Source organism: Lepisma saccharinum, chromosome 7 (assembly GCF_977018435.1).
Source record: "Lepisma saccharinum chromosome 7, izLepSacc3.1, whole genome shotgun sequence".
NCBI lineage: Eukaryota > Metazoa > Arthropoda > Insecta > Zygentoma > Lepismatidae > Lepisma > Lepisma saccharinum.
Window position 1 is genome coordinate 74,276,811 of NC_139235.1, and position 25,955 is coordinate 74,302,765.

The 25,955-nt window shown below is 39.3% G+C and overlaps 1 protein-coding gene across 3 annotated transcripts in view; it reads right to left on the minus strand.

Moving 5' to 3' along the window:
• Positions 1 to 22,724, minus strand: part of IRSp53 (Insulin receptor substrate 53 kDa) — a 774,518-nt gene extending 751,794 nt beyond the window's left edge. For all 3 annotated transcript variants that reach the window (XM_083125425.1, XM_083125426.1, XM_083125424.1), the window contains exon 1: positions 22,200 to 22,724. In XM_083125425.1, coding sequence (XP_082981551.1) covers positions 22,200 to 22,244 — 45 coding nt within the window. In that variant the 5' untranslated portion in view covers positions 22,245 to 22,724. The remainder of the gene's footprint in view (positions 1 to 22,199) is intronic.
• Positions 22,725 to 25,955: the final 3,231 nt, after the last annotated feature.

The window sequence follows — 25,955 nt, forward strand, 5'->3', positions numbered from 1 at the left end:
TTACATATTTCAAAGCGAATCCTGCCTTATTAATACACGCTTCCTTGATTCTTTGAATTCTGCTGCATATGCACCCACGTGATAATATCCCTTACGTAGCAGCGTATGTACAGAGTGAATGAGAACCTTTGCTAATGATTCGTCAAGTAGTTCTGTAAAGCAGTGCTCGAAGTGAGGGGGAATGCGGGGGAGGATGGTATCCTCGAAGCTAGCAAAATTTTTGCTAGCTCCCTCACTGCTACCATCTTAAAACGTTAAGAGTTTCCTCCAAGCTAGCAATTCCATTTGAGGCGCTGCTGTAAAGGCTCTGCATTGGCGTGCATTTATTTACTATCATATCAGGTGTCAAGGGGACAATATTGATTAGTATGTTTTGCGGGAAGTCCACTTCTATGAGTATTGTAGTTGTGAACTCATATATGGACAATGGAGCTCATAGAGAGGTTCATTTGTTTCTTACTTATACTTCTCTTCTCTTTTATTTGGGTCTCTTATCTTAATTTGGCTTGCTTAAAGGTTTCATCCCCTTCTCTTTCTTGTAATTTTCTCTCTTCTCCACTATCTTTTCCTTTATATTCTCCCCCGCCGACTGTTAATTTTCTTCTTAGGTCTCTCTCTCTCTCTCTCTCTCTCCTTCTGATTCAGGCTTCTTTATATCCCTTTTGTTCTCTCTTACACTCTCCTCACACTTTATTACTCTTTCCTTTTACTCTCTTTCGCCACTTCTCTCCATTCATTTTGTTTAATTCCTCTCTTTCTCGCTGTAGATTCTTTATCTTCTCTTTATTTTTCTCTCATCTTTCCTTCTATTCTCTTTCCCCCCTCTCTCTCTTTTCTCTCTCTCTCTCTCTCTCTCTCATTATATATATATATATATCCCTCTATCCTTCTATCTCTCTGTCGCTTCTTTATTTATCTTCTCTTTAGTTTTCTCTCCCTATTTCCATCTTTCTCTCTGACTCCCGTTCCTTTCATTTCTCATGTGTTCTCTCCTGCACAGAAAGTAATACAATACCACAATGCAACTCCCAAGAAAAGCCTTTCAGCTTTGAATAACGTTTAAGATGGAGGACACTTCTCGATTTGAAGTGAAGAGCAAAGAAACTCGAGGAGACTTTGGAAAGCCCTTGACATTCCACGTTTCAACGGTTATCCTGGAAATTCTTCACCTCAATGATGTCCACAAACCATTAAGGTACTCCTCTCATATCCACAGTTAATGTATTTGCTCCGAGCGAACCTATGTTAACGACAGGTTCTTGAAGATCGAATTGCTTATGGTAGTGGGAAGTGGCTCTCGACGCCAGTAAAGCTCGAGCGGATGAAGTAGGTCAGTGATGTATACTGTGTCAATAATATTGTCTCCATTGTGTCAAGTGGGTGTGCACCAAATCGTACCGCGATTCTAGGCTTGATCGGGCGATAACTGTTAATACAAGTGGATTAGATCAGTGTTTCTAAACCGCCGGGCCGCGAGAGGTTCTCTTGAAGTTTGCGAATTGCAGCCCAAGCTGGCAAGTACCTGTAAAGATGCCCTTTCGTTTGAGGTTCACCAGCGACAAAGAGTAAATTCTTTCTTGCAGATGCAATTGATGAAGGGATGGGGGGGGGGGGGGAGCTCTCACCCTTGCAGCCTACAAATTTGAATTACAACCGTGAGGTCGTTCTCGAGTTAGGGCCGGAAGTGTGAAGCGACTTGCAGCTAGATCTGGCAACCACCTGGAAGGATGACCTTTTGGTCTGGTTTTCACTGCCATAACAGAAAATGCTTTAGTGAATGTAGTGGCGGGCTGTCAGATGATCTAACCGGGGGTGCGCGTTGTTTTCCGTCTACAAATTTTGGGGTTGATGGACGGACACCCCTGTCAATTTAGTTTGCACAGCAATATTCACTAACAAATATATTTAAGTGGAAATATTCTGATTAATCAGAACATGCCAATGCAAATCAACACTTACCAAATCAATTTAATCATACTGACCAGAGGATACTATAATATTGCATTAGAGCCGGTCGTTGTCGACTAATTTAAACCTAGACACAGTGGCGGCGATTGGGTTCAAAAACTTGGGAGGGGGGGAAGGACAGTTACTTTCCCTTGGTAAATAAGGTTTACCATAGTGTGGGAGCAATAGTGACAAAAAGTGATGGCGGGCAACTGCCCCCACCTCATCGTCGACCCTGCCTAGACATAATAACCTATGATGACGCCATAATTTATTTATTAATATTAATTGATTGATTGATTTAGTTTATTTTACTTCGCGTTTTGTGCCTCTTGGCTAATTTGCGAAGATGGGGATGAGTGATGAAATTTATGAAAGGACATTCACAAACAACCAAGCCCGAGCGGGATTCGAACCCGGGACCCTTGGCGTCGCAGCGCGATATTTTAACCACTCGGCCACAGGGTCCGGCTTATTAATATTAAATTTATATATATAACTGAAAGCTATTTACGAGTAAAATTGTTGGTATCGAGGTAACGAATTTGCCGTGTTGGTGGCTCACGAAGGTAGAGAACCACTGGATTAGGTAATACACTTACACTGACCAGTGGTGGAGTTGGCGTAGGGCAACCTAGACAACCCGACGTATTTGTGAGCTCTCCGAATGCACGTGTGGAGTGCTGACTAAGCAGCGGTACTGTCAAGTTGTAACAGAGGCCGGAAAGAGGAGAGTTAGCTGGGCAGAAGGCTCCGTTGGTCGCGTTCGTGTAGTGGGAAACCTCTCATCATCCGATTCGAAAGTGGCAGTGCGGTGTGGCATTGTAATCATGGCTGAAGAAACAGGAAGCGGTTTAGTGAAAAGATGGCATCTATCCCAGCAGTTACTTCTCAACGCAAGCGTCTCCTCTGCTGCTTACTGGCCTTGAGTTGCAGTGTGCAGGCGGGATGCTCGCATTGTAAGGAGCGCTCACTTATCTCCGCGAGTGCACACTAAACACGCAGCCATGAAAATAGGCAGCTTGGAATATTGCGCTGGTGCCACATATGGGAAAAGCAAAGCGAGAGCGGGACAAAAGTCGCTGGTTTCTGCACAGTGTGTGGCAAAGTCAACCGGACTGCGTCGTCTAGTTTAAGCGTCTTGGACACTTAAAGAGTCCCATTCGATACAGAGCTGGTGATCTTGTGAATTGAAAATTCGATACAGGCCAGAGAAATGGCCACCCGCCTAATTTCATGGTCGTGAGTTTAGTTACTCAATTCTGGGGTAGAGGACTCGATAGTGTCGGAGTTAGGTTCCTTATACAAGTACAGAGTTGTTCGGATCCAGTCCCGATCAGCCCATCTGAGCATGAAGTGCATTTAAAACAAAGTTTGCCAAACCCTTCCAAAATGAGTATCCACGTATTGGCCTCTTACCATCAGGCTTCCGACAAGAACTCTATAAACTTTTCTATCCTCTCCCACCATGCGTGTTACATGAACTCCTTTACGAGGTTTTCTTGATTTAATTCTAATAATATCAAGGGATAAATGTAGATTATGCAGTTCAACCTTCTCCACTCTTGAATTAAAAATACGGCCAACGTTACTTCCGGCCTCCAATAGCATTCGAGAGCGGGCAGATTTCAGGAAAATGCTCGTCTGATTGGCTGTTTCGAGCGCCTGGCCTTATCCCCGGCCTCCAATAGCATCACAGCGTGGGAAGATAACAAGAGCATGCTCATCTGATTGGTTCTTACAAGCGAATGGCGTTATGCCCTGCCTTCAATAGCAAAAGAGTTCGGGAAGATTTCGAGAACATGCTCGTCTGATAGGCTATTTTGAGCGCCTGCTGTGACACGTAGGAAAGACAACCAATCACGTCGACTACTTCCTCCAGTGGCGTAACAGCCAAGTTGAAAGAGGAGGATTTATGCCAGAAACTACAACTGCTTTGATACGCAAATATATCCACAAATGTATATGACTTGCTTTATGTGCATCTGAGGCTAGCAGGACATTCCATGTCGTTCCGTTCGCTGCGTTGGGCAGTAACTTCTTTGACGCCCTCGTATAATTACTGCACAAACTTTATATGGCTAAATTAAATCTTAAAGTTGAGATGCAACATAAAACCAGATTAACGTAATTAGAACGTAAGGAACGTGAATAGCTCGCACGTTACTCCAATGAGAAGAGAATTTTCAATTTCAGAAATTGCATGTTTTGCAGTTTCTATCCGGGAATGAAGGAGGAAAAGAAACGAAGGAGAAAAATCAATTTAATTCAATTCCGGAAAGTTCCAAAACGTGCAAGAATACGGAATAAGGCAGTAGAAGAACACGAACGAAAGTTACTTCTTCTTCCTGTTTTTTTTTTACTTAATCAACTAATGAAATTGACTCAACAGGCTTGAGTTCGTGAACTTCTTGCAACTCATCTTTTAGCCCGGCGACTCGGACTCTCATTCCTCAGCTAGCAATAACCTCTCTCTCTCTCTCTCTCTCTCTCTCTCTCTCTCTCTTTCTCCCAGAGTAATGACTTCTACTTTCCTGAGCAGCTCTTAATCAAGAACGTCTCTCATTAACTAGGCTTAACGAATTGAATAAAGTCACCTTGACGAAAAGAGATGTCTGCTAAACAGCGGCGACACCAAGAAGGGGGTAAAGGGGCTCGCTCCTCCCTCCCACTACAATCAGTATTGATATGTTTGGCTAATTTTACGTCGCTTTTCTGCCGCTCTTGGCTAATCACGACGATGAGGATGAATGATAATATCATGAAATTGATTAAGGGACACTTACAAAGAACACCCATGCCCAGCATGGACGTATTTTGGTGGTGGGTCCAGGGATCGGGACGCCCCCTCCCCGAAAAACTTACCAAGTACTAAAATTTAATAATGAAAACAGTCATTGTGATTTGATTTGCTTTATTTTACCTCGCTTTTTGTGCCACTCTTGGCTGATTTGCGAAGATGGGGATGAGTGATGATATGATGAAATTGATGAATGGACACACACAAACATCCATGCCCAGGCCAGGATTCGAACCCGGGACCCCTCATAGTCATTGTATCTTAGGCATGTACAGGAGATATACTACGTAGGAAACACAGGTAAAACAGCGATAGCGTAAAATCAGGTGACGCCAGGACGGCTCGGTAGCTCAGTGATGTCGACCTCCGTGGCGGAGTGGTTAGCACAGCGCGCTACAAGGCCAGGGGTTCCGGGTTCGAGTCCTGGTCGAGCCTGAATTTTTCGCTGAACATTTCTACGAAAACATACTTGTATAGAATTTGTTGCGTACTCGAGGGATTTTTATTTCCGCCGAACTTATTGGAAGGCAAGAATTATATTGGGATCATGCGGCTTGAAGGATAGTACCAAAGAAGATTTATACACACAACTACTTATTAGCTTCGTCTAGTTCGCATCACTTTTAGACACTACATATAGTGTAGATGTATCCCGTTGTCAGGCTGATGCAGGAAATGACGTTCGACCAAGTAGACGAATAGCAGTGTTCAAGTTCAGAAGATTCAACAAATGCCTGCCTGCTGCTTTATACGTTTATTTGATTTGTTAGCACGCACCACACGATCATACTACACAAATTACACTGCTCCAAAACGTAGTGCAAATGGTGCAGACACCAAATACACTACTTGACACCAAATCAACTAAGTGGACGAGTTGGTGTTGCACCGTGTAACCAACTATACGCAAGGGTGCTATTAAAGTGCATAATGCATAAATCAAGAACTTTACTTTTCGTCAACTGTATCTAACATCCTTTTTTGCTATTCAATAAATATTCAATTCTTTATCGGTTTGACAATAATTTCCTTGCGAAGGCACTTGTTTTTATACTTTTTTTTTGGCGATCTGAACAATACGTAAGATAGATAATGAATACGTGTTGTTATATCTGTGTTCTTATGTAGTCTTGTTACCTATTCCTGTAATAATGACAATACAATATTAATTAATATTATGATTAATATAACTTTAATTAAATATAATTATTTCAATGTAAACATTATTATTACTATCTGAGACTTGGTTCGAACCATCCCCGAAACATAGTTCTAGATACGTGCCTGATGCTCAGGCCGGGATTCGAACCCGGGAAGAAGGATAATGTCGAATTACCATTGTAAAGTAAATGCCCGCAAATGGTGGTATTTGACATGCTTTTGTTCACTGTAACAGTCCATGTCTGCAAACTCTTATCTCTCCAGCACCAGCTTGTTGCATTTGCCCACACAAAGGACGTGTGACTATGGCCAAGCTGCTAGCTTATCGCAACAAGGATCTGTGCTTCCGGGACAGCTGTGGTGCGCCCGGTATTGCCCTTACAAGCTCGGCTCGTGTTTCGTTGCACAGGCAAATAAAAAGGACAGGAGGCTGAAGTCTTTAACTTACCTTATTAAGTCCTCCCGTTTATTTGGTGACTGGGAAGGGGGACAGACAGGCGTCGGAAGTTATTATTATTATTAAAGTAGGGTTACAATTAAGCTTACAATTTTCTTTACATTCATTCTGAACTACAAAAACAGCTTTTTGCCCTACATGAATTAATATACAGTTATGCTATTTGTTTATAAGTATACATAAAATGGAATATTATAAATTTATATAATTGAAAAATATAAGAAATAGAATAAAATAAACATTTTTGCAGCTACGTTATATGAAGGAGGCAATGAGGTAGATGAGGCACAGTGTCAGTATTCATAGATTGTCCTAATCTCTTGTTTAAATTTGGCCAAATTTCTCTCCTTTCTGCAATTTACAGGCAGTTGATTCCATGCTTTACTTGCCAGAGATGACAGGGATTCTGATCCGTATCTTGACTTGTTACATTTTGGTACTCGGATACTGTTGGTGTTGTTGGATCGCAGATTGGGATAATGTATGTTACTAGATATCATTACTTTGTCCTTTAAAAAGTGGTGGTGCGTGTTAATTGCCTGGTGATTTTTTAGTAGAAATGCATATTTTCGTCTGGATTCCAGCGTGGGTAATTGGAGCTCTACTCTGCTTGCACGTGAGGTCGTAATAATATTATACTATTATTCACTGACAATATGATATTATCATTACTATATATCCTTGGAAAAAGACTTACACATCCGCCTGACGAGTTGATGTCGAGTTCAACTGTTTGTATTAGATTTTACATTTCATGCAGTAAATATATTGATCCATAGTTATTTTGTTATTAACTTTTCCAAGCTTCCTAAATGAAAAGCTTTTAATTTGAGGGGTGACTTCATTGTTGTCTATAAATCTGTGATGGAAAATAGGCTTACGTAGCCACGAAACTATTGCGAACATTTAGACAACAGCTAAAGCAAACCATACAGTAGCGTACGCAGGATTTCATCAAGGGGGGTGTTATCTCGAAAACTTTCTACAAATTCACATTACCATTGTTTTATTATACTTTAATTAATTAATAATAATAATAAATTAATTAATAATTCTTATAATTAATTAATTAGTTTAATTACTACTAATGCAGCTGCTATTTATGAAAGAAATAGAACAAAATTACAATTCTTTTGTTTCAAAATAATTGCCTAGTCAACGGTTATTTGTATATGATAAGTGAGACATTTTAAGTGTGAAGAAAATCCATAAAAACAAGCAAATATATTAAATTTATTGAAATAATCGAAATATGAAACTCATTCAAGGAGCCGCGCTGGTCTAGTCTGACAACTTCGTGGGATATCCGGGTTCGATTCCCGGAATTGGTTGGAATTTATCCAGCCTTGTCTCCGCACCCAGCCTATGGGTATCTGAGAGCAACCTTGGGGGATGAAGGCTGCCGGAGCATGGTGCTGATCACATCACCTGCAAAATAGTTCGAGATCAAGAATCTTTGGGGCCCACCACACCACTATGTGTGACTTCATGGCACGGTGCTATATACACGGGGGAATTTACATTACCTTTACCTATGGAACTCACCCAGGGTGATGATGAAGCGCGAGAATACATGTTGCTAAATTCCACTGAGTCTATGTTTTCGTTGTAAAGTAAGTTTATAGACATTCCAACACATTTATCCCTTCTAGGTGATTCACAAAAGACTTCTTCGACATTATTTAATGATGTGGATGTAGACTCAGCATCACTTGAGAGTTCACAAGGGGATGTGAAATCAGTACCGGGAAGAACGTTTGCAATAAGGACGAAGCAAGGAATTTTCACAATTCTCGCAAGAGTCACTGCGCGACTTTTTGCAAAAGAAAATTGCAAAATTGAACTTTGCGGCCGCTTAGATTGTGTTTGGAATGTTGTGTTTTTCTTCATGCTGCATGGGAATAATAATCCAAATTATTATTATTATTATTATTATTATTATTATTATTATTATTATTATTATTATTATTATTATTATTATTATTATTACTGTCGCAGATCTTTGACTGTGATAAATTAGCCATTTTTAATTTTTTCTACAGCATTTTCCATAATATTTCAAGAGCTCAAGGGGGGGGTTTAAACCCGGTAACCCCCCCTTGCGTACGCCACTGAAACCATATGAGGATTCGCCTGAATGCTCTAGACGGAATTCTAAGCAGTAATTGTAATTTTGCAGAATTTGGACTGTCATATCAGTTTTTCAAGAGGATTTTGATGGAGGCCAAAGGTGGCGTGGTGGAGAATGCTGTCACTTTGTGATCAAGCGGTTCCAGGTTCGTCGAAGCATATTTCCACGTGCTTTGGATATCACTTTTAAACTCAGAGACCGTCACGTATCTGACTATATAAATGGATTTGAAACAAACTTGACACGTACTTTTTGACGGAACAAAAAGTCTCAGTGTGTAAAGTGGTATGAGATGCCTGAAGTACACAAGCCTCCGTAATGGAAGCATACAAATGTGTACCACTTTGTCGTGGACCTCCGTGGGGGAGCGGTTAGCTACGCGCTACGACGCCAGGCGTCCTGGCCAGCATGGGCGTCGCCAGAAATTTTTGCAGGGAGTCGGGCAAATGATAAAAGTTGAAAAGTAGATAAATCCTATTATTACCACGGTTATAAATGTTATTAAAAAACTAACAAAAATAAATTTTATTGAAAATAATAATAATGGTTAATATTATTATTATTATGTAAATGGGGAGACTCGATCCACGAAACGAGTGAATAAAAGCACAATTATATTCCATTATTTCTTTTGCATTTTATGTAGTTAGTATCTGAATGCATTTTGATATTTACCTTTGCACGTCTCGTTCAAGAAAAGACTTTAAATGTTAGTTGTTTTTTTATATAAAGTGTGTTGTGTGACCTCTCACGTACAACTGTAATTATTAGAATTTTGAAATCTGTGAAACCATTTGTTCTTTGGATGAAATGGTAGAATATAAACCTTGTTCCTGTATTTTTCACTCAATGTTTTCGACCCAATGCATTTTTACTTTGATTATCCTGTTCGAATGGTAACTAAATGAACTTTATTTCTGTTCTTAACAATAAGAGTATCAAACTTTGGACTTTCTTGTATCTTTAAATGAACGATGTCAATTTCCAGGGGGGAGTCCACAGACCCGTTCGACCCCCCTTCCCTACGCCCATGCTGGGCAGGGTTGATAAAGGTCTGGGAAGCCAATAATTTTAATAGGTTCTATTGGATTCAGCAACAAGACCGTAACCTTTTTACTCGCACGATTTAAATTGGGCCCAAGTTGCATACCGTTTCATTGAAAGAAAGGTTCCTGTACCGTATTTAAATTGGTCCTGAAAAAAGTTTCCTGGACGTCCTGGACCGAATTAAAATAGTTTACATATAAAAAAGGTTATTTACGGTTTAGAACCCATTAACGCTTGCTGATTTTCTCTCCTGGACCGGAATTGAATTTATTTAAAATTCCTGGACCTTTAACAAGCCTTGGTCGTGGGTTCGAATACCGGCCTGGGCATGTATGTTCTTTATGAGTGTCCCTCGATCAATTTCATGATATCATCGTTCATCCTAGCCTCCCGTCGTCGCCTTGTAATTAAGGGGTCCCTGGTTCGATACCCACTTTAAACTGTAGGTCCAGTCCCGATTAGCCTTACTGGGGGGGGGGGCAAAGGCCTTGATGAAAGTTCAGTCGCGAAAGAAAAACTTCATTTTATTTCACTGTTTTAGTTTCATTGCATTGATGGGTATATGTGTGTGTGTGTGTGTATATATATATATATATATATATATATATATATATATATATATATATATATATATATATATGTGTGTGTGTGTGTGTGTGTGTGTGTGTGTGTGTGTATATATATATATATATATATATATATATATATATATATATATATAGCAACATAGAGGCACCTTAACGAATGAATAAATTGTCTTTGTAATGTACTGCGCTCCTTTTCCTCCAAACTATTGTGTTCATGCATTTAAGATAAAACTGTTTAGCAGCTAGAGTCTGATGTACTTAGTAGTTATAAATTCTCTTTCTAGTAATTTACAATGCATCACAGAAAACAATGAAATTGCGAGCGAAACAAGCATGAAATTTTTTAGATCCAAATTTTTGCAAACTGAAAACAATATTGATTTAATATGGCACAAAAAATTTCATGGGACGCTAAGGCATTCTCTTTACAATTTTGTTTAACTGAAATCGTTCTGCGCCCAGGGCGGACGCCTGCCGTCCCCTAGCTATGGGTCTGAACTTACAAGACTGTAAGAAAAGCAGATACTGCGAGCGAATTTTATGATATGTATTTTTATTTGTATAACATTTGATATCGAGGGGGGCTATTGCCCCTTCGTGCCCCCTGCAGGTGCTCTTGGCCGACTGGAAGAAATAATGCAAGAAAGCCGTGAAAACATTTTGTCCTGCTACTCTTAGATTCTACTAGTCTTGCTTTCTTTTACCTCAATCTTTGCCCCCCTTGTATTGATTTCTGTGCAAGGTTGGGAAGGGGCAATGCCAATTGCATCCTTTTGGTTACGCCACTGCAACCCCCTGCCCCGTGGTTGCTTTGAACTTTAATCAGCTTGAAAATACTTGATTTTCTTTAAGCGTATAATATCGTTTAATAGCGGCGATAAGATTCCTCTACACTACATTTCTAGGTGAAAGTATAATAATGTAGGGACATGGAAGGGGGCAAGGATGGCCACACCTTCCCCTTAGAAATGTGAACCTAAAAGTATATATTTCCCACGTATAATTTGATTTCAGTAATAGTAATTTACATTAATGCGATAATTTCAAAGTCAAGAGTGTTTTTTTTTTTCAGGGGCCAACACTATTATTGTGGTAATATACCCCATGAGAAAATACCTTGCTTGTCCTTCCGTGGAAAAAATCTGTGGATGTCCATGATTAACCCCCCCGTGCGCACGCTTATGTCGTTCATCCTCATCTTTGAGATTAGCCAAAAGTGAAAAAAACAACAGAAAATAACCTCATTCAAGCAATCAGTTAAAAAAAAACTCTCTAACCCCATCCGCCGAAGTGAAATCATAGTTACGCCCCTGGTCAACAGTAATCAAGGCCATAAAATATAAGCCACGACTGTCAGGAAGAAGCAAGCGAGCTTCTGTTGTTAAATTATTGTTGCTCCATGGAACTTCGTGCCTGTTACAAAGCGAGGCATTTGACGATCGACCCAATTCTACTTCCCACGTTGTATATTTATCGGTCGGAAGAAAAGCACAGGGCGGAAAGATTTTGTCTCTAACTTTCAACGCAAGGGTCTGGTGGTAACGGTGTGTTTCAGAAGCACTCACTCCTTTTACTTCTTATTCAAAGTGCTGTAGATCACATCAAGATTTGGTGTCTTGGACAATACATCCAACTTGCTTCAAAACTCATAACTAAATCTATTGCAGAAACCTAACTACAAAAATTAGTCCTACTCCATGTAAATAACAAAATGAAATAACATGGCAATTATTATTGTTTTTACATGCATTAAGGTTTAAATCTTTGTGAATGCATATAATTTGCACATTTCACCAATAAAAGTTTCTAGCATCAGCAACCTATATGCTTCACAGACAAATGAAGTCAAATTTTGCTGCATTTCTAAAGCGTCACACACGTAACGCACTTTTGTTAATGCTTTTCATGCATTCAGCCTATGCCAACATACTCAAGTTTTTTTATTTGTTAGCAGACACAACAAAGTACTTCATAATTCTATGAAATCAGTTCATTAAGAATATTTTAATCCAATCTCGTGTCTAGAACCTTAAATTGTGTGTGTAAAATGTCGCACACATAACGTTGGAATGCCCCTTCTGCACATTCTTCATTGCATAATTAACGTAAATGTATAATGTAACGCAAAGATATCGCATTGTAAAAACATAAATCCAACTATTCTCCATACAATCTAACAACGAAGTTTATGTGAACAAGAGCACGTGGCTTCCCTTCCTATGTGTTACTTTGCCCATGAATATATTGATCGCAGCTGTACAGTTCATAATATAAAGCCGCACAACTTCAGTCTAGCACCTACATTGAGTGGTATGGCTATATCACACGCACTATATTCTCACGCGGAAGATTTCTGCAAGGCTGTCATTGAAGTACCAATAGCATTTTTTACAAGGCATGTATATTTGTTCACACTGAATCCGTTCTCACAGCGGACAAAGAATAGCTTCATATGACATAAACAATCGACGATATAACATTCATTTACAATAATAAATTAAACATAAATCCTAAAGTATATTTTTATTATTAGCCATTCCATTGAACCTTGATGAATTTCACCCGGTTTGATACACTTCATCATGGTATATGAAAAAAATAATATTCCTTATATTTCTTAAATTTTTGAAAATGCAGATTTTTGTAAATTTCGTCTGTTTAAAAATTGTGGAGATTTGTTTTCCTACCAAAAAAAGGTCATGTTGCATTTCAAAAGACAGATTCTTGTTCAAGATTTAATATAGTTGCAAAGTCAGGTTTCTAAACGAAAAACATCTGAGTCAATTAATTTTGGTCATTTATTTAATTATTAGAAAACTCAGAAATGGATTCACGAAAATATTTAAATTTAAATTTTCTTACCTGGTGAAGAGATACGTGTATACTAAGAATTACCGAGATCTAAGTCATGAAAATCGGATATTGTTTTCCTAGTTGAATTCAAGTGGAACGGCTCTAACAGGACTGGACATAATGATATCCTAAATTGTAAAATGAGTTCTCACGGGAAACACAACCAGAACCCCTTGATTACGGAGCCGTTTTGATTATAATAAACAATATCAGTTCTTATCAAGAGAATTTTAACCGAAGAAAAATTCATTTGTAAAGCTTAGCTGACGTCTCGATAGTGACTAAACAAGTTTCACACGTGTCCCAAAAGGTTTGTACGGACCTCCATAGCATAGTGGTTAGCACAGCGCGCAACGACGCCAGGAGTCCTGGATTGATTGATTTTTGCTTATTTTACTTCGCTTTTCTGCCACTTTTGCATAATCGCGAAGATGAAGATGGATGATGATACGAAGAAATGGATGAATGGACACTCGCACAGAACACACATGCCCAGGTCTGGATTTGGACCCGGGGGCCCTGGCATCGTAGCACGCTTTGCTAACCACTCTGCCATGGAAATCGGCAGAGGGTCCCGGATTAAGTGTTCTGTAGCTTCACAATTTCATCATATTATCACTCATCCTCATCGTTGCGATTAGTCAAAAGTGGCAGAAAAGCGACGCTATATAATAATAATCAAATTAAAAAAGCTTGTTTCAAGTCCACCTATGAAGATAAAGCAGCTCCCAAGCGTCTCATTGTTTAAAGTCCACATATAGACACAAAACAAATCTTACGTGTGTTTCAAGAAGTTTAAGTCCACTTTATACGTAAACAGGCTCATCGGGACTGGACCTACAGTTTAAAGATGGATCCGAACCAATCTGCGATGTGCCTTCGCCGAGGTTCAAACACAGGACCAGTTGATTACAAGCGACATGGGGAGACACGTTTACGTATCTCATTCTGGATATCGTCTCGAGAACGCCTCGCTGATCGAAGTCTCACACCAGGCTCGATAAGGTTCCCTTATTGGGGAAACTTGCTCACACAGCAAGACGGTTATCCTCTTATTATGCAAACCAGGAAGAATTAAATCGAACGTATGGAAAAGAAAAAAGAACCTACGCAAGTTCACATCCCACGATTCAATTACTTTCGTCGCTCGACCATTAAGTAGACCTGTCGCTGCTGCCGAAGCGTAATGTGTGAAATTTTAAAAGTGCTGTTCGACTGCGGCTGTACGAAGCATTATATCGGATTAAGCATTTGCTTGCCCAACACAGGCTTCGATCCCAGATATAACCCCCGCCACACTAGGATAGTATTGAGATAAGAGTAGACTCGGTGGCGTACCCAAGGGGGCGGAGGGGTCATAATCCCCCCTTTGGGCCAGTATTACTAAATAAAGGATGTCGTATGCAGGAAAGGATGGCAAAACTAGGACTGACCACCATACGCGTCGCCTGATAATGTTCGCATGAGCACGTGAACACCCATGTATATGTCGTAAATTACGTACATATTAAATGCCACACACACATACGTATATATATTCCTAAAAATACTATGTTTGATGTACGAATATACGTATACACAAAATTTACTCTGACACGACTTCTTTCACGTCTGATAACTTTTGTAGATAGTTGGTAACACTGACTCTCACGGTGTTCCGCGGAGGGCGTTGAACACAATTGCTGTGCGTGTTACATAGAGCTGACAGCTAAGGGGCTGTTGGCCACTATATCCCGAAGATGTTCACTTCGCTGTGCGAACACTGATGCAAGCGACAATACTTCTTATATTTGGCACCAGAGCGCAGCATATAGCTACAAGGCATGTCTTGTATTACTTCAAATATAGCGTGATTTTGGGGGGAAATTGTTGAAAATAAATTGAACTGTTATTCTCGCTTTTTCAATTGAATATGAAGTTACAAAGGAGAGGAGTAAATCTGCATTCAGTACAAAAACATTACTGAACACTCGTATGCGAACCACACGCGACGCCACTCCTGACCACTAAAACATTATACGTAATCTACCAGTTTCGAAAATCCTGAGCACGCCACTGATTACAGTGAGAAAATCTAGGACTCGTCACGAGTGGCAAGTTTTTGACTCGTCACCGATCTCGTCTCAATTTATAATTAATTCATTGATTACTTTAGGTTATTTTACGTCGCTTTTCTGTCGCTTTTAATAATAGCGACAATGACAATGAGTGATGATATGAAATTGATGAAAGGACACTCACAAAGAACACCAATGACCAGGACGGGACGCTGTGCTAACCACTCCGCCACGGAGATTTGTAAATATGCCTTGTTATCGTGTAGAGCCACGCAATAATTAGTGAAAGCAACATATGCAGTATGGCATTGCATAAAATTTCAGAGCATCAATATTTTTTTTTCAGTTTGACGTTTCGTTCAGACACCGCCGGTAATGACTTACTTTGCACTTACTGTTCAACAAAATATACGATTGGTTTGCTTTATTCTACTTCGCTTTTCGTGCCACTTTTTGGCTAATTTGCGAAGATGGGGATGAGTGATGATATGCAGTTGATGAATAGACACTGACAAACATTCACGCCCAGGCCGGGATTCGAACCCGGGACCCCTGGCGTCGTAGCGCGATGTGCTAACCACTCTGCCATGAAGGTCGGCGGAACAAAATATATAATTAGGTAGATAACCGTTTGGTATGTCCCAAGAAGTCGGCGAGAAAGAAAAATTGGATTACGTAACCTTTTCCATATGATTCAATCACGGACACTTCTGGATTGTAACAACTCCATTGACTTTCAATGAGATCATTACAACCCAGGGTGATTCCTAAACGTTGGATTGTTGAAAGAACTTTTGCTTGGCTTTCCAATTTTAGACGCTTGAGAAACTCAACAAATACAAAAAAAATAGATGGGGTAAAATTTGCAAAATGTAGCTAGTATAATTTAGATTTACCTCAAAAATGCCAATTATGCTGGCTTCAAACAAGGCTGAGTGGTGACTTGTTCTACATCTTCAACTTTTTCGAGCTTGCAATTTTTCTTTTAGATGAAGTCAAATCGCTGCAAGTGAGCTAAAAATGGAAAAAAAAAGTGTCCGTGACTGTACAAAGTCTCCAACGGGACTAAGCGCCTCGCTCTCGTCTTACAGAAACGTCTCTCGTCTCGTTACCAGTGGCGTATACTGGCTTAAGAACCTGGGCTAACGCACCATATCATAGTATTCGAATGGACAAAAATTTCCTTATCGGAGTGTTTTTGTTTCTTTAACTCATTTGGGGTGGCGGATTGAAGTGATGTGACTTTGTGATTAAAAATATATACCTCATAAATAAAACATGGAAATGTACACTCTCAGTAAGGAAAGGATTTCAAGAATTTCATTCTTATTTGCATAAATAAGAGGCCCATATTGTGAAATAGTACGTAGGTTTATATACAAGAATGAAAAACTTTCAACCTACCTATTTTCACGATTTTAAGTTCTGGTACTCTTAGTTGGCGCAGTGGTAACGTCGTTGCCTTGAAACTAAGGGGTCCCGGGTTCGATACATGGTGGTTTAGATACCACTTTAACTGTAGATCCGATCCCCATTAGCTTATCTGTGCATAAAGTGGACATAGAAGAAAAATCCACAACGATTTGGAGCTTATCGTCATTCGTAAGCCGAATAGACAGCTTGTTATTTATGTCCCTCATTTCAGTTCACTACACAACACAGAACATATCATTCACAAAAATACAATGCACTCACTACTGTATTCACAAGCTGCCTCTAAATAAATTCCACGCACCAAGACCACTCGACGCGATCTAGACTAGAACTGGTACTTGTCATTTCGGTAATTTTTAGATGCACTCATAAATTCATTCCCGCTTAGCCAACAATTTTCTACTCCCCACTGTATCTCTAGTTGTTTGAAGGTCAACGACCTCGTTTTCAACTCCTCTGCAAGCGTTCAATCTTGCCCCTGCCATATGACACACTTTCCCCTTGCCTGTGATAATTTGGCTTCAAAATTCCCCATTCCTGGTAAAATTACATGCTGGGAAAAATTGGTTTGCAACATTAACCCAGACTGTTGAAGAAGTTCGGAGGGTTTTCCCCAGCCATATGCAACCCTGTTCTCTTTCCTGCAACAGTTTGGCTCCACAATTCCCCGATCCTGGGGAAATTACATGCTGGGAAAAATTGGTTTGCAACATTGATCGGGGCCCTGTCAAGCTTTCCCGTCACCCCCGTGGAGTTGCCCGCCGGCACTGGGCCAGCCGTCTCGCGAATTCAAAGAAAGTGGGCAATGTTTCCAACTACTCTAAGAAATCAGGTTCATCTTCTTATTGAAATGAACATTTTTATGCACATTTTCTGTATTTTATTCACTGAGCCTGGGCTTCGCAGATAGCCTAGATAGCCCCAAACATACGCCTCTGCTCTTTACCATTCCTAACCAACAAAATGTCTTACCAATATCTCAATCTTAAGTCACAGTTCCACAAATATAATTTCTAGTATCTTATATCTTTAATTCAGGATGGATGATGATGTTGTGGAGAGAGGAGCAGAAAGAATGCCAATTCCTAGATCAAGGACTAAAACCCGAAACCTTCGTTGACAAGATTGTGATTTGTCTCGACGCTCTCAGTCAGCGAGACGCTGGACAAGTTATGGCACACCGTATAAAGGCCATTAATTGGATTTTTGCTTAAGTTATAAAATGATATAAATCATAAATGAATCTGTTATTTAATATGTTTACTTCCTTAAGAAACTGGTCAATATTTAAGGCTTATCCAGTAATGATGGTAAAGCTTAAAATGGGATGAATGGGACTTCAACCACAATACATTGAAATGGGGCGTAACCCCGGGATCGAACTTGCGAGTCTCTAGATTACTGGACGATATCGACTAGCTCATCGTGAAGGTGAGAAAACTAGGCGAACTATTTGCGAATCTCTTATGCGGGATTCCTTATTTTCCGCCACTTCAATAACAATACCTGCAGTCAGGGGTGTCCACAGGGGGGGGGGGCGGTTCATGACGCGCCTGCGTCATGGGAATATTTGGGGGGACAAAATGTTATAGTGTAGCTACTAACTCTATATATCTTTACACAAAAAGGGGATCGTTTCGTTTGATTAATTTGTTATTATTCTTTTTTGTTATGGATATTATGTACATATTTTCTACCTACCCGTAGGTTATCGCTGCGATGGGGTTGAAATGAAACACAACCTCTTATGCCTTTAGAATTGGTTTGGAAAGGGGAGATGGGACGTGCTGTTCGTATTAATATAAGGTTAGTCAGTAAACACATGAACGTTATCCTTGCTTTTTCTTTCTTTACTCTTTCAATTTCAACTGCAATAAAAGGTTTCGAATTTCATGCGCCTGTTGATTGTTGGTTTCTCAGCTTACGTATTTTGAAAATATAATATTTTAAAAATGAAATTAAACAAAAATCAATTACTGCATGTTTATCCAAACCATATTTGTGTGTGTGTGGAGGGGGGCTTATGATGAACAATTCTTTTGGCGGATTTTGATTAACGACTTTGGGGGGGATGCGTTCACGGGCTTGGGGGGGAAGGGCACCCCTGCCTACAGTCGACATTAGCCTGATGATCCGTAATTCTCCATAACAATAAAAATCGTCTCTGAATAATAGTGAATATTTACATTTTTGTTTCTGACGTTGAACTATGTCGCAGTGGTTTGTGCTATCGCCTTGCAATCGAGAGTTTCAAAGTTTGATTTTCAGTGGGAGCACATTTCAGGGGTTTAGATACGAATTTAGACTGTAGGACCAGTCCCGATGTGCAGCATAAGTTCATCTATCACGTTATTCAACCGTCGCAACCGAATTGCGCACACTTTAGATGCAGGATTGAGCACAAATCTCACTGACCTGTTTTGCGCACAGATTTTGATCCAACGTTGGCACTTTGATAGCTTTAAATTCTGTGCGCAAAACTGTTTTTTTTCTTTACACAAGAAGAGAGAGAGAGAAACTAGAAATAAAATAGTAAATCTCTTAAGGATTAAAAAAAATATATAATTTGACCAGTAAATGTAGCAAGTCAAGATAGGTTAGGTTAGGCTAAACACAGCAAAAACACGTGTAAGTCCACAAACACACAAACAAACACAACAGAAGTGAGAACGGCTTGAGAACATTTTACATCTGACAACATCACCTTATTTTTTGTGCGCAATCCTGTACATTGTAACAGCTTGTCAACGGCTTATCAGATACCACTGATAAAACCGGAAAAGTGTGCGCAATCCGGCTGTAGTCTATTCAAAGTTATATTGCTTTATTTCCGAAAAAGAACATCTATTTAAACAAAATTATGAAATCATTCAATGTTCCAATAATACGTCGGTTGAACGCAAACTGAGTTTATAAATTAATCTAGCCTGCCACCTCACGAAGTTGAAAAGAACTGTTGAAGGACACTTTATCCTCAGATAGGCTAATTGGGATTGTACCTACAGTTTAAAGTGGGATTTGAATCAACGTATATCCATCGGGAATCGAATTCTATGTCAGTTAAACATCGATTATACTGAAAGTACTCATTCTATTTGTCTTATTTTACGAAGTTTTTCTGCCACTTTTGACTAAACACTACGATGAGATAAACGATTAATGAAATTCATTAAGGAGCACTCACACAGAACATCTCATATAGGGCTATACTTCAAATTCTCATTTTTAACAAAAAGCTCATAGATTTCTGTCTTTTTCTTTGCTGTAGCTACCTACACTCGGAGAACTAAATGCATCATATAGATTTATGCACCAGAATGCATCTATTGATGCATTAAAGTGTGTTCTATGGCTTCTTCAAAGAATCAGATTCACATTTGATGCATTTGGGTACATTTTTGTATGTCGTGAAAGAAACACCAAAGTGCATCACTTGATTCAAGTGAGGATTTCCCTCAGTCGAGATGCACTTCAATGCATCAGTTGATGCGTTTTGATGCATCTTGATTTGTCCGAGCTACATAAACTCCATAGCTCAAACCAAATGTTTAAGTGCATCATCCAAAAAGATGCAGGAAGGTGCATCAAGGAACATAAACTGGTGCATTGAAGTGCATCTCGACTGAGAAAAATCCTCACTTGAATCAAATGATACACTTTGGTGTCTCTTTCACGACATACAAAAATGCACCCAAATGAATCAAATGTGAATCTGATTCTTTGAAGAATCAATAGATTCATTCTGGTACATCAATCGATATGATGTATTTAGTTCTCTGGGTGTAGGTTGTTTGCGCAATTGCACAATCTTTCTTCAGTGTCAGCTTGATGAATAAATCACAGATTTTCTGTCATTGAAAGGTACAAAGCTTAGTTCATTTGCTTGTATTCATGTGTTACAAATAGAGGTTCAAAATCTCATTCGGCATATTTCCGATTGTCAGCTAATATATTGCCGATTATCGACCTTAAAGGATTACCTCTAGTTTAATGTTTTCTGGTTGTAAATCATTCATTCGATTATCACCCCATTTTATGTAATCTACACGCGCATCGTTCACATCAATTTTTACGAGCACACGAACGACTTTTGAACATGAACATATACTTTGGTACGACCTGTGAACACCATTGTAGACGTACATTTATTGATTTTCACTATATCAATCTGATGTTTCTGATGTGTTTTATTAAACAAATTACATTGGGTCCATTCTACCGATCACAAATCACAGATTTTGTCGATAAGGTAGGTGTGTTCTTCACAGTTAGAATAGAGTCCTCTATGAAGTATTTGACGTAAAAGTTTTAATAAATTTGCGTACAAACCCATACAGATCCTATTATACAGAAAATTATCTTTCCAGCTGGTCAATTTCGTCTATGCTTGACGATAAACTGGTTTTGGAAGGAGATATTCAACTTTTTTGTCTTGATCTTGCGTTCAAGGGTATATTTCTTTCAACAAAGTTGCCCTTGAACATGTTTAAAGGCTAAATCTGGAGTGGTTCTGCTACACTTCCATGGTATGCAAGTTTCTCGTGACATTTGGTAACTACTACACCAGAAATTAAATCCTAGGACGCTTGTATATTCAAAGTTGAATCATTAAAGGTGTGCACTGTACACTGCTGAATATGGCAACTTATGCTGTTTTAAAAACAACATTAAAAATTAATGGATATTTTCATGCTCTGAAAATCTTTGCTGCCTGCACTGCGTCAGACTAATAACGAACATTACTTGGATTTTCGAATCGACACACTAAGTCACACAGGTTGATATTTGGCGTTGTATTTTCATTTTGTTAACACAATTGTAACGAATGAAAATGGCTTTTATGTTAAAATTTAATTATTCGACATCAGAATCAATGAGTAAAGTTTACAAATTTATACAAAGTACATGCAGGTCACTAGCTAATGTGCCTGTGGAAGTATGTTTAAAAGACTGTATATCGTGCAAGGGATTCCTCAGACATATACTGCGTACACAATACACATACCCGAAGGTCCATATAAATGTAAAACTCACTTAATTCAATTTCCCAAGAATAGTATGGAGTTCAAATTCTATTGTACTTACTCTGTTTCAGTTATTTGTCGTCACTTTAAATAATCGCGAAAATTATGACGAACTGGTGGTATACTCGATGAGATAACAGTTGTCATACTTTACAAATAATTCTAAGTTAGGACCCTTTAGTATAGTTGCACTATATCAAATACAATCTTGATAAAAATAACGTTCGCCATGTCCACGTCACACACACACAGCCTAATCATGATGAGCTTTACTGAAATACATCGAACTCTGAACACACGTTATATTCAATCTGTCTGCGAGATCCACAAAACGTTGTGGCAGAACGTACACATAGTTTACATACGTATACAAAGTTTGCAGTTTTCACGCCCTTATACGTACAGTTAAGTGAACCACAACGAAGGGGGCACATGAATATGAATGGTAAAAGTCACAAGAATTTTTGTTTTGTCCGGGATTCGAACCAGTGCTTTGTTGACGGGCAAACCATGTAAGAACGATATGCTTAAATGGCAAATTGAATATGAGTGATTTCCCGTAACTATTGTAAGTGTTATGTGTGTTTTTACATCGGATATGATTACGAATTTAGACCAGCTGTAATTTCGAGGTCAAATGTCAATTTTCTTTATTTTCTTAAAAAAAAACAACTTTAAAACAAACTATTAATATTCCTTACCTTATATATTCCGTCGACAAGTTTAGTTATTTCGTCACTCTCCATGTTGTTTTGTCCAATCAAATGCTCCAAGAATTATCGTCACAATTTGCCACACAACGTTAGTAACCCATTACTACACCACAAGAACAAATTTGTCGTAAAATTATAGTGCAGTTACGACATACACGGTTAAAATACACAAAACACTGAAACATCAAATGCACGCGCGGTATTCTCCTTTCGATCGAGTTAACTTGACCTTTTATCCGAACCTGGTCAAAGGTGAAACATCCCCTATTCTCATAGGTATGTCTGCAACGTTGTAAGGTAGGTAGTTATCGGGAATACACATCAATATATTCACTGGTAGCACTGGGTTCATAAAAATGTACCACTACACACCATTACACTGCTTGTATTGCTTCGAAGTTGCACACGGATTATCGTCGATTGTCTGTCAGATCGTCCGACGAGTTTACGACAGCGCACGTTGTCCTTGCACACGATACGTCGAACACAATCCCACCAGCTGGGGATACAACCGAGTGCCGACTGACTACTAGTTTCTTGAGCGCGGGCGGCAAGCAGACGACACGTTTGGCGGGCGACTGGGAGAATGGTTGCCAGGACACGTTAGAAAAATTACCAGGCTCGAGAAAAGTGTTTCACACGGTAAGGACACACCACCATTGCACCGACAAGCTACACAAATTCCAGAACTTACGTCTGTTACTTGTTTTAAGTTTATGTCGCTCTCGTCACTGAATTCCACCAAGTCTAATGCCGGGATGGTACCTTTAGCACAGCTCACGAACGTTTTCTTGTTATTTCTTGTCACTTTTGCCAACCTTCATCATTCCTTATATAACCCTCAGTGAAAAATAACACGAAATTCAAAACTAAATTTAAACAGACACACATCACTACGACGTCAGACGTCCCCGGTTCGAATCCACACTGGTCATGGCTGTTCTCTGTGCGTTTATCTTCATCTACCTCATCATATCATCACTCATCCTCTTCATCGGTCACGATTAGCCAAACGTTGTAGAATAGCAACGCTAAATAACAAAAAGAAAAAAACATACGCACACCACTTATGCTATGAATTCTCCTATCCATTCTTTCAATCTCTCTTACAAATTTTCTAATTCAATTTACTTCTTTTTAGTACTTCATAGATGGTTACAACTTATTTTGGTACGACGTATCTTCAATAACTTATTTTGGGTATTCTCCTTCACATCGTAATAGCCTACGCATCTTAACTAACTATAAATAATCTGACGATGTGTACAAATTTGTCATGACGACGTACATATCTATATGTGACGGTAACTATCTGATTATTAAAAACACGTCATGTATGAAAATCTTAACGCAATGAACGCTTCATTTCACGAACATGCGATATGATAAAAATAAAACAATAATGCGAAATATTATACAACATTGTTAACCGTAACGGCGATTGGGTGCCAAAACTGGGCAAGGACAGTTTACTATTTCTTGGAAAATAAGGCTTAACATTAAGAGGCCATAATGCGGGGGCAAAAGTGGCAAAAAGTGGGAGGCAACTGCCCCCCCCCCCTAATGGCCGCCACTGATTGTTAGCGATGTACTGGCTATTACAAATTATAGAATGTTTTTAGTTGAAATCAAATATTGTAAAGATATTGGGAGGGATCTTTTTCCCCGGCATGTTGCTAATTTTATCTAAAAACAAAACTTCTTATCAAACATAAAGGATAAACTACAAACCAGCTTCACTTCACATGAAATTACCTCGTAAGTACGTACCTTACCAGTTACGCCCAATCTAGCCACGAGAGTAAATCAGAACAACGCAAAATTACACGGCCACTGCCAACCCTGCGCTTAACTTCTGAGTCGGGTGCTGATTGGCAGCCGCTCTCTCGTGCTCTCCTGCGACGTTGCCAAGTCGTCTCCCGTAGTATTGCCGCGTGCCTCTCCTCCCGGCAAACCGTAATTCAAGAACCGCCAATAAATCGCGTAGGAATCAACCGATAAATCCAAATTGTAATTTCTTTTAATTCCGTAGGATTTACTTCGCTTCTCGTGCCGTTAATCAATCCCGTAGAGCATCGAAGGGAGCCATAGCGAGTGAGCAGAAAAAGACGAGCTTCCCGAACGAGGGAATGGACAAAAAAAAAGTATATTTAAGCGTCGTTTCGTCCGGCTCGTGATATGGGACGTTACTTGTATTAAGTCTAGAGTAAGCAGATCGAACGCCACCTAAAGCAATATTCATTCATTGGTAATGATTCTCTTCAATAGAGCTTGAAGTTTCTTGTGGAATCTACACTTTAAATTCCAGCATATTTAGTCCATTTTTATTATTGTTATTTCACATTGTCTTTTGTACCTTTAGCGTTAATCGCGACGATGAAGATGAATTGATTAAACGGTGAGAGGAGAGACACAGTGCATACATCCATGATTGACAAGGTATTGCTTTGAGTTTCTCTTTTAAGTCCACTTTATGCACAGATATGCTAATCGGGACTCGACCTACGGTTTCAAGTGGAGCCCGAAACACTATGTGACTCCACCGGGTATCGAACAAGCCCCCCCCTTGATTACAACGACGACGTTAACACTACACAATTGGGGAGACCACGTACATGTCAAGGGTTCGGGGCCTCCCCGATGGCGCAGTGATTGTGTCATCGCCTTGTAATCAAGGGGTCCCGGGTTCGATACCCGGTGGAGGCACAACTGGCTCGGATCCCACTTTAAACTGTAGGTCCAGTCCCGATTAGCCTTACTGTGCATAAAGTGGACTTAAAACACCAAATCAGTCAATCATTACAAGGTTTCGAACCTGTGATCTCTGGCTTCCTAGCGTCTTACGCGTCATTGAGGCTGACGACATATTTAATAGCATAAAACCTTAATATATCGACAAATTGCGCTAACAGGACACTAATAGAAATTTTTATTTTACATACACGTATGTTCTACTGTCACGGATACTTCTGGGTTACAACGATAACATTGACTTTGATATCATAGATCACTGATATCATAAATTCGTTACAATCCAGAAGTGTCCTTGTACTTGTGTCCTTAAGACTCATGACAGCTTATTCTTTAATATGTTAGGATTTGAATTGGATTGATTTAGTGTGCCATCGGGGAGGCCTGTGTTGTTAGGATTTGTGAGGGATGTTATGGAAGGGGGGGGGGTCACTCCATGATTTTGCTGCTGGAAATGTAAAGGCGATTTGAAAAGTTTGAAGAGCTCAGGTTTCGCTGGCTCTCCTTGTATCATACTAGTTCCCTCAACCCCGTAGCTAGATATTGCGTTGCAAGATTGTGCGTTGGCGCCCCCTCCCTACCAAGCATCAACATCTTATGTGCGTCCTTCGATATTTTCTTCTTATGCCATGGCTTGTGATATTTACTACCTACATATTTTGAAATTAGGAAACAAGAAAGAAATCGTTAAAATGTTAAATATTATATTTAAAGATTCGTAGTTTGCATTTTTTTATTTTAAAAAAGTTTAGCGTATTTAAATATGATTCAGTTACGTCTTAGTGCCTGAAGAACATCTTGAAAAACGTACTATTACTACCACTTTGGGAAACAGAAAATTCCAGTAGTGTGTTACCAAGATAAAATCCTACATGTAAAGAAGGAAAAAGGATATGAACAATAATTTAAATAAATAATACAGCATGCAGCATCTTCTTAATAGAAATTTAGTAATTTAAAGTTATTATACTATACTTAAAAAAATAATATCGT